A 10,158-nucleotide genomic window follows, 5' to 3' on the forward strand; every position below is an offset into this window, starting at 1 on the left:
TTCCTCTCTTCCTCCCAGCCCAATACTGCAATGAGAAGGAGAGGAAACGCAGTTTCTTGCTCTTTAGGGATCGTTCCCTGAAGATCAAGAGGCAGTGTTTCCTCTCCCTGCTTGATCTTCAGGGAGAACCTAGAGAGGTGCTGCCCATCAGTATAGCCAATACTGAGCTAGATACCAGGGGATGGTCTCAAGGTACATGAAGCAGCCACTTTGCTATAGCTAGGCAGGTCTGGATCTGATTAGTGCCTGAATGGTGATCACTTTGGAGTCTGATGCATGCCTCCCTGATTTTCAGGATGAGAGAAAGGTGTTATACAAGTGTAATAAAGCTAAATAAAATAGACGGAACAATGATCCGACTCGATACAAAGCAGATTCTTGTGCTCTACATTGCAGGGTTTCCGCAATCTTGCTCTGAAACATTCTCTCCTTGGTAACTTGTTGGATCGCAACCCTTGCTCCTTTCTGAACCGGATGGGGAAATTCTTTTCATGCTGTTGTCTTTTGTGGGTGGCATGGGTGAGTCTGATGGCTCTGAATTTAGCTCACCATGTAATGGTTTTACCATTTTTGTCATGATTTAGTTTCACCTTTTGTTTCCTTTTTTAAAAATGAAGTTGTTTTGCTCTTTGTGCGCTTGCTGCACTGAGCTGTTAGATTGGGAGGTATTTTTTTTAAAAAAACACAGCACAACCGCAAAACAAAACAAAAGCACATGGTGGCACTTAGACAAAAGGTAGGGACAGAGGTGGCTGAGCAGTAACCAGCTGGCACATGACAGCTGTGGGTTAATGTTACTCCTGACAATATCTAAAACCCCAAATGTACTGCAGTGAATCTGGAGTGAGCATAGGAAGGTAAAAAGGTAAAGGTGTCCCCGCACTTATAGTGCGAGTCGTTTCCGACTCTTAGGGCGACGTCTTGTGATGTTTACTAGGCAGACCATATATATGGGGTGGGATTGCCAGTTCCTTCCCCAGCCTTTCTTTACCCCCCAGCATATGCCAGGTACTCATTTTACCGACCACGGATGGATGGAAGGCTGAGTAGACCTCGACCCCTTTTACTGGAGATTAGACTTCCTCCTTCCATTGTACCTTATCCAAAATCCGACCATTGATTCATCTAGCTCATTGTTGTCTTCACTGATTGGCAGCAGCTCTCCAGCGTTTCAGAAAAGGAATCCTTCCGGACTTCCGGGAAGGGTGACTTAGCCTGTGCCTGCTTTTGAGACGGGCTCCTGCCTCAAAAGAAGCTTATTCAGATATATCAGTCAGTTTTTTCTTTTTTTTTTGACTGATTAAACTTCTCCCGGGTAGGGAGAAACGAAGAGATTAACCTCAAAGCCTATTTTTGTTGGGACGACCAGATCTCATTAATTTATGGGACGAGGTCCAGCCGACGAAGGTGGGACGGATTTTCAACAGCAAGCTCTATCTGTTAAAGCGAACGTTCATCTTATCTTCTAAGAGAGAACGCACTAACAGGCAAGCACCCTTCTTTCTATATTTTTCTTTTACTTGACTTAAATTGTTGCTGTTTAAAAGAGATTTGCCAGATTGATCGGTTTTTGACATCTCACTGGGGAGCCGTAACTTCTCTCTGCTACGCACTAATTAATAGCTTATCTCTGTTTTTGTTGCAAAAAGCTGTCCTGGATTTGCATTCTAAAGATATACACAGAAGAGGGATTTCTATTCCAGATTTTTATTTTGAAAAATATTATACTGTTTTGAGACTACTCTCTTTTTGGTCTATTTTATTTTGACGAATCTGTTTCTTGACGATTGCCATTAATTGTTTCGATCCTGGGAACTGCATTTTGTTTACTTAACTATTGGAGAGATAAGGCTGTCTGCTCTGTTTATACTGTGATGTCACCAAGTTTGGAGTATTAACCCAATTGTTGCTGAAATAAGAAGTGGTTTTCCTATATTTTTCTTTTAAAATGGCAATTAAGAAAGTGGCTGAGAATCTGGAAATAACTATGTTTCAGAAAATAATGGATGAGATTGAGATAATGAAAATTGAATTGAGTAAAATGAAGCAGGAGATTAAAGATATAAGGGTCCCTGTGAGAGAGGTGACCCTGGAAGGGGTCCCTGTGAGAGGGGAGACCCCGGAGATTGGAACAGGGGTCCCTGTGAGAGAGGAGACCCTGGAGACTGGAATAGGGGTCCCTGTGAGAGAGGAGATCCCGGAGATTGGAACAAACGTGGAACAGGAACAAGATTTGGAGTCTATGGACTTTAGAAATAAAATCTATTGTTTGGAACTCAATGTTATCTCTGAAGAAATTAATGAAGATTCTAGAGATAAAGTTATCAATGGCATGGACTATCTTCTGGACTGGAATGATGTGATGGAGCCCAATATAGAGAAAATCTATGGAATTAACTGCAGCCATGTGACAATGGAAAAACTTTTAAGAGATGACCCAGTGTATTTTGAAAAAAAGAACAGAGATATGATTTTACAGCAGTATTTCAGCAACCTATTCAGAATGGATGGCAAGAAAATATTTGGGATAGAGGTAATTCCCATCAGACTCTTACTATATGACTATGGCTTTGACAGCAAGATTATTATGGAATACTGATAATGGAAGATTGGATATTGAAATTACTGGACTTAACAAGACTACTGAAGATGGAAGATGGAAAATGGAATTACTAGAGATAATAGAACAATGGCTATTGAAATTACTGAACCTAACAGATTCTGATGTGATGGATTAATTGAAATGTTTATTTTGACTATGGTTATGACAATAAGATTATCATAATTAGTAATGAGATGGATTAATCGATATGCTTATCTGGAAAAAAAAATTGATAGATATATTTCTTAAAGAATTGAAACCTCTCTTTGACTTTTTGTGGAAAGAATAAAGTAATGTTTATGAGATTTGATGATTAAGTAAGATAACTACTGGAGGAAAGTGATTTTATAATATGACTTAAGAGACAGGATTGTTATATATTATAGACTTATAACTGATTTGATCTTTGACAAATGGGAAGTCAATATTTTACTCTTTATTTTTTATTTTTGTTTTTTTTTTCTTTTTTTCTTTTTGTTTAACTATTTTTGATTTTGTTTTTTGTCTTTGAATGTTTTATGATTTTGTCTTGTATGTTTTATGAAAATCTGAATAAAAATTATTGAAAAAAAAAAAAGAAAAGGAATCCTTCCCAGCTCTACCTGGAGATGCCGGGTGTTGAACTTGGGACCTTCTGCATGCAAAGCAGATGCTCTGCCACTGATCTATAGCTCTTCCACTGTTCATGGCACAATGAATGAGCCACAGGACAAGTGGAGACTGGATATGTGTTGGGCATGCCCTAATTCAGCAGCGCAGCCAAGAAGTCCTAAGTATTCCCACGATCTGTGGGGGAATGCTCAAGTGCAAGCCCCATTGAAGTGAATGGAAGCTTTTGTTGGTTGGGCCTGTGGAATAACTGCAGCTGCCACAGGACAAATGAAAATTCCCTTGCACTACATGCACACAAATCTCTCCGTATGGTCAAAGATAACAAATCTGTTGAGAATGTCTCTTGTGAAATTAATGTGCTCTGGAGTTGCTCCCATTAATTTCCATGGTTCTAGCACAGGAGAAGCCTCCAGCAGGTTGTGCAGATCCAACCTTCTGTACTTGAACCATAACAGAGGGAATGTTATTGCGGCACTCGGGAGCTTAGATTGCTCAGGCTTTACCTTGCCTGAGGTCCGATTGGGGTTCTTCCATTTTCTGTGTGTTGTGTACATGGGGGTCATTTGTGCCACAGAAGGGGAAAATAGCAAATGTGCTGAGTAATGACACTCAGATCTCTGCCTTGATCAGCGTTTGCTTACTCAGGTAGCAATATAGATGAATCTGTATTTTGAGCTAACAGCCCAGTCAAAGTTAGCTAATTTTAAGCCCCATTGATCCCAATGAAAGGACTCGGCACAGGCATTGTGGGACTGACTGGCTACAAAAATCCTGTACATACTAGAAATCCTTTGGACTTAGGCACTCTAATGCATGGTACCCATTATCCTTTTTTTCAATGTACAAAGTGAAAAGCCTAAGGAAAGAGTAACCTCTACATAGGCCATCAGTCACTGGCTTGCATCAGTTCTCGCTGGGAGATGGGGGGAAAGAGACCGGCTCATTATAGCCAAGCTGAGGGGTGTTGTCCTCCTGACCTGTCTACCTGGGAGCTAGCATTACCCAATCACATTCTGAGGGTCAGGGGCCAAAGGAAAAGCTCCTGGGACAGCTAGATCTCTATTATCCCTTCCTCCTGGAGCAGTGGATAGTTTCCCAACATATGGCAACAACCAAAACCTGGAGTTGCTGTTGTTTAATAAGAGGGAGCTGAGGGGGCATCAGGAGCGGCTTTTGAGTCTATGGCCGCATGGGAGAGAGTAGCCACAGGGTCAGAGATCAGGTTTAGGTCTGAAGCGCACTCTCTTCTTTCTGGGCACTGCTCTGCCTGGAGCAATCTTCGTTTCCCTCTGCTTTAATTGTCCTGTTTTGTCTCCATCCCATTTCAGGGCTCAAGCTATGAATAGGATGCCCTAGCTAAGAAGATTGTTCCAATGTGTCTGTATGTGTGATCCTGGAGAGTTTTTTAAGTGCATGCTTCTGTGGGTGCTGCCACTGTCGGAGGTAAGATTTTTTTAACCCTTTTTTAAAGTTTTTTTTTTAAAATGTTTTTAACACTGTTTTGGCTTCATGTATTTTAAGATCTGTTTTTATGATGTTTTAAAGTGTTTTTAGTGCTTTGTTTGCCGCCCTGGGCTCCTGCTGGGAGGAAGGGTGGGATACAAATCAAATAAATATATAAATAAATAAGATTTGGCATTTTCACAGTTGGGCCTGCATGTTTGTGCAGTTCCTTTATGGGAGTGACACATTAGGAGGGAAAGGACAACCTTTTTCTCTTTTCTTTTCTTTTTGGTCAGGCTTTCATGCTACCATCTCCTGCTTGACTTGATAATGTGCTTGTTTTTAATTTGAAGTCAGATCTTACTGTTTTTGTAAAGCTGTTGGTCAGCTGCTTTGGGGAGTAGCAGGTAAAAACAAAACACAGGCTATCAGTTGAAGAAGTAAATTAGAAGATCTTGAGGGTTACCTTTTTAAATGTCAAGCATGATTCTGTAGGTAGCCACTGGCCTTGCCCTCCAAAAAAGGAAAGCCCTACAAGGTTGCGGTTTTGCCTGCAAAACTTGTAGCCCAGTTCTATGCAGGTTTACTCGGAAGAAAGTCTCAATGAATTCCAGGGGACTTTCAAACCATCTAAATGTGCATAATATTGTGGTCTTCATTTTTGAAAGCTGCAATCCTTTGCACGCTTACTTGAGAAGACAGCCCCATTGGTGTCAGTGGGGACTTTACTTTTAGGCAGGGATGTTGTTAGGAGGTGGCCTTTGGGGGTCCCACACCTGGGTCCTTTGCAGTGGGCTACACATCTTCCCTTCCCCACTTTTATTTTGTTTTTTTGCTTATAGCATGGCTGTCACAGTGCTGGTGAGACACCACCCACTCACCCATCATCATAGTTTACTAGAGGCATTGATAAATATAAACTAGCATATGCAAATGTTATGACAATGTGTGTCATGGGCTTGTGTCCCAAGTCCTTTTTGGACTAGAAAGCAGAGGTGATGCCAGGTAAATATTGGCTCCCCCTTCCCTTTTTTTTTTTTTTGTAAAGCATAGCAAGCTGTCATATACAGAGCCAGGCCATTGGTCCATCTAGGTCAGCACTCTTGACACTGACTGACAGCAGTTCTCCAGGGTTTCAGACAGGGGTCTTTACCAGCCCTACCTGGAGATGCCAAGGATTGAACCTGGGACTTTCTGCATTCAAACCATGTGTTCTACCACTAAGCTATGGTTCTTCTCCTAAACTTTCTAGTCCTTATGGTTGTGCAGATATGCTTGCTAAAACAAGGTTCCAGTGACCAAAAGACTGGTCTTCACTGCTGTGCAATAGTTCTTTGCATTGCCTCATGAGCCTTAGCAGAAGTGGGAAAACTTACGTAAAGGAGTAAAAACAATGCAAGATAAATTATACATAATCAGAGAGATCATACAAATTTGCTTAGTTTTGCATAATTTATATGGGTTCAAGGATTGTCCTTTTCTTGTTGAAGAATTCTGGGACTCCTTAGTGCAGAGGTTTGCTTCTTGTTTTTGTTTTAGCTCAGAGTACCTGTTTAATATGAATAAGTAACACCATAATGTCCTTTAACTGCCAGAGCAGCCATAATGGCAGTCAGGACCAGATTGTTCATGGGCTTCTAGAAGAGAGAAATTCCATCTGGTGTAATTTTCTCCACATCTAGTGAAATTCTCCCTTCCGTGGAACTCTTAAAGGCACAGTAGTCATGCCACGGTCTCAACCTGGCAACCAACAGGTTGCAAAACCTGTCCCTATAGTTCTGCCTCCCACATGCTGGTGTTGCAAACGTTCTGTTTTCTTAATGCAGATTCAAATTGTTATTGTGCGGCATATGTCATATGTATTTCTTAATCTGAGACAGGCATAATGGCGCATCATTTTCCCTATTCAAAAGCATAGATACCTTCCTCTCTCCACTCTAAAATACAGATTTGAACCACTGCATATTTGCGTTGAGCTTGGTTTCACGTCACCTTGCAAACTGTGCATGTGCGTGGCTCTGCTGATGATTGTAAACCTGCCGCCTGGATGTTCAGGCCACTTATTTACAACAGCAAATGTACAGTTTAATGCCTCAAGACCAAGCTGGTCCGACCATGCAAAAAAGTGAAGCAAGCTGCTTCAGGTGGCAAAAATGGGGGTGCTTTTCGCCTAGGATTCCCATGATTTTTAAAGCTCTGTCCCACTGAAATTATTGCCTTCTACATGAAAACAATAGATGAAGGCACAAATCTATGTCTGAATGGTGTAGCAAGACTTTTTTTTTTAAGTGTTGGCCCTAACTGGAGTGGGGTGGTGTTTGGGTTCTATTCTAGGCAGTACAATGGCTTTGACTGGCACTGTGCCAGGAGCAGACAATCGGATATTTGTGGCATCCTCCCTTAAAGCCACGTCTGCTTGTAGATGGCAGTGCAATTTTAATCCAATGTTAGCGATTGTACATACGACAGCAGGAGATGATAGTTATTTATATTTATTTAATGCTGAAAGCATGGTTTTATTCTGAAGGAAGAATGCATCTTTATTACCCCCTTTGTATACATTGATACACCAAGTGTCAGTTTTATCCAGGGCATATGAACAGGGAGCCAGGATATTGTGCAAGTACTTTGGCTAGGCCAGAGGGTTCTCTTGAGGAAAGCTGTTGTTTTTAATCAATCTCAGTCCTACTTCTGTGAAATGGGAATAGCAGTGGTGTCTCTCATAGGAGCACCGAAAAGGGTGAAATATGGTTTGTGTGTAATATATAAAAATCAGGATGTCTTTGAAGTGCATTAAAGGCCCTGGTGTGCTTTTTGTGTCATTATGAAAGCCATTTAATGTAGAGGAGAATATGGGGTGTGGGGAGGATTGAATTTGCAGTTCAGCGAATGTAGCTTTTACATTTCTATTAGAAGTGGATGAATGCAATGTGTCCCACATTCTTGTTGGCCTACCTAAAAGGGCTACTTGGAATGGATCTCCCTTCCAAATGAAAAATTTAGATAAAGCATTGTGTCCAGCACCTGGGCATGCTCGTAATAGACCCATTGAAATTAATAGCCATGTCTGTTCATTTCAGTGGATCTATTGTGACTAACATTGGATACAAGCTGCAGACTAGAATGGAGTGGGGTTTGTACTTCATTCCCTATAATATAGCTCTTCATTTAAAAAAACATCCAGACATCTTCTGGACTTGATCACCACTGAATTTATCTGGATTTGTGAACAAATTTGTGGATTTGACAGGAATTGGTACCTTGAATGGTGCAGTGAGACTTTTCCAAAATGTTGGCCCAAGCGGGCTCATCTTTGGCAGCAAAAATGTCTCAGGCTGGCTCTGCATCAGGAGCAGAAAATAATGGAGATTTGTGGCATTCCTACCTATATAAATTTGGAAATTTGAATATTGATATAATTTGGATATATGGTGAGCCTAAACGAACACATTAAAAATGCCCAGCTGACTCGTCAGGCAGGCTGGCAAAACAAAGAAAAATTATGCTACACCCAGAATGCAGCAGAGATCTAGCTCCTGCCCCACATATCCAGGATAAAGCCCAGTTTTACCTGTAGTTTGTGGTGAACTTTGCTGCTGAAATCCAAGAACAGCTCAACTAGAAGAGATAAAAAATGGGCCTGTTTCAAAATCATCATCATTATCATCCCAGGCCAGTGACACAAGTTTATTATTTTCTTTTTCTGCTCCATTAAACTTGCTGTGCAATCGTAAACATGTTCTTTAGGGAGCAAGTCCCACTGAATTCAATGGGGCTTAGCTTCAAAGAAATATGCTCAGGACTACAGTTTTTGTATCCCTGCTCGAAGTCTTAACAAGGCACAGGTTTTGCCTGTGTGTGTGTGTGGTTTTATGTCTTCTACAAAGAGAGGGGTGTTATTTGCCCATAGTGTGGTTCTGCTCGACCCACTATCTTCTCCTGGTAAGCGGATTTTGACCAGAGGTGACAGTGGGACAAAAGGTTTATGTGTGTGTGTACATTAATTGCAACAATGCCTCTAACATGCCACTTTCAATTTTCATGTTATCTCTGTGTAGCCTAAAATTGCCCAAATCTCACAACAGCCAGGAGACCATGCTTTTTTCTGACCTGGAAACCCTCGCACCTAATTCCAGCTATTTGGCAGCTAGATATCTTTGTTAACTGGTGATTGGAAAGACATTCTGCACATGCCCAAAGTTGCTCTTTTTTGTTTGTCTTTTTGTTATTACTTTACATGTTCTTGCCACAAAAAACAATACTCTCTTGCTGACCACCACTTGTCTCAGAATTAAGTCAGAAGAAGACGACATTTGGGATTATTAGGAAAAGAGCCTGGAGTAAAACATACCTTCCAGTTGGACCTCAGTGGGAAGCTGACATGGACCAGGCCCCTTCCATCCTCCAGACGGAGAAGGCGTAGCTGAGCCTCTCGTGGGCCAGGTAGTTGCAGCTGGAGATCTTGTGGTCGAGCTCGTCGCTCTGCAGAACCTGGTATAGGAAGTCGATGTAGCGGGCCGCCAGCTTGAGCGTCTGGATCTTGCTGAGCTTGTCGGAAGGCAGCGTGGGGATGATTTTGCGAAGCTCGGCAAAGGCGTCGTTCAAGGACTGGGTGCGCTGGCGTTCCCGCACGTTGGCAATCACCCGTTGCGTGTGCATGTCCTCGAAGGTCTGTGGCACAGGGCTGCGCTTGCTGCGCTTGCCCTGTGGCGAGGGGGTGCTGCACTCCTGCAGGGGCACCAAGGCCAGTGGCTTGCCCAGCTGGGTCCTCTTGCGCAGGCCTTTCTTGGGTGCCTTCTCGCTTTCTTCCTCGCTGGTCACCAGGCTGCCCTCCGGAGAATCTGGGCACATGCTTTCCTCTTTCATCGTCTGCAAATCAACTTCCCCTCCCTCTCTGCAGGCACGTCAAGGACCTGGACCTAACAGGCCACTGTGCATCCACGCCAAGGCAACCTGGCGTCCCGGCGGGGCAGCCTCAAGAATGGGACTCTTTTAAGAGCCCAACGGTTTTCAGGGCTTTGGAGGTTTTCTGAGTTGCTCCAACCTTCAAGGATCTGCTTATTCACCCTTCTCCCCTCCTTTCCTTTAGGGCTAAAGAGGGGAGGGACATTGTGAAAATGTTGTTAATGCCCTTTACGGATAGGGTAAGGAGTTCTAGGGGAGGGGCCGTGCACAGACCAATACAGCCCTTCACAATAATGCAAACATCAAGGGAGCTTATGGGTTCCAGATTGCCTTCCTCTCCCCTTCTGTCTCTCTCTCTCTCCCTATCCTCCCCCCCCCCAAGCCCTTAGGCACAGATGCTCTAGCCAGCCTTCCTGGATGCCAGAGGATGTTTCCTTCACCAACTGTAATTGACAAGGGTCTGCTGGGCTGACCCTGCCCGCAACCTTGTCAATGAAGATTGCAAAGTAGTTGTTGCAACATTTGGTCACAAGACAAACTGTTGCTGGGTGGACTCTGCTTTGGCAACTTATTCCAGCACCTTGAGGTTGGAACGA

The 10,158-nt window shown here is 42.8% G+C and overlaps 1 protein-coding gene across 1 annotated transcript in view; it reads right to left on the minus strand.

Moving 5' to 3' along the window:
- The window catches only part of LOC133379392 (twist-related protein 2-like), a 31,159-nt gene extending 21,422 nt beyond the window's left edge, over positions 1-9,737 (minus strand). Inside the window, exons 1-2 of the mRNA XM_061614541.1 lie at positions 9,009-9,737; positions 8,229-8,275 (exon numbers count right to left, since the gene is read on the minus strand). Of these exons, the coding sequence (XP_061470525.1) occupies positions 9,023-9,523 (501 nt within the window). The 5' untranslated portion in view covers positions 9,524-9,737 and the 3' untranslated portion in view covers positions 8,229-8,275; positions 9,009-9,022. The remainder of the gene's footprint in view (positions 1-8,228; positions 8,276-9,008) is intronic.
- Positions 9,738-10,158: the final 421 nt, after the last annotated feature.

Source organism: Rhineura floridana, chromosome 3, assembly GCF_030035675.1.
Source record: "Rhineura floridana isolate rRhiFlo1 chromosome 3, rRhiFlo1.hap2, whole genome shotgun sequence".
In the NCBI taxonomy this organism is placed as follows: domain Eukaryota; kingdom Metazoa; phylum Chordata; class Lepidosauria; order Squamata; family Rhineuridae; genus Rhineura; species Rhineura floridana.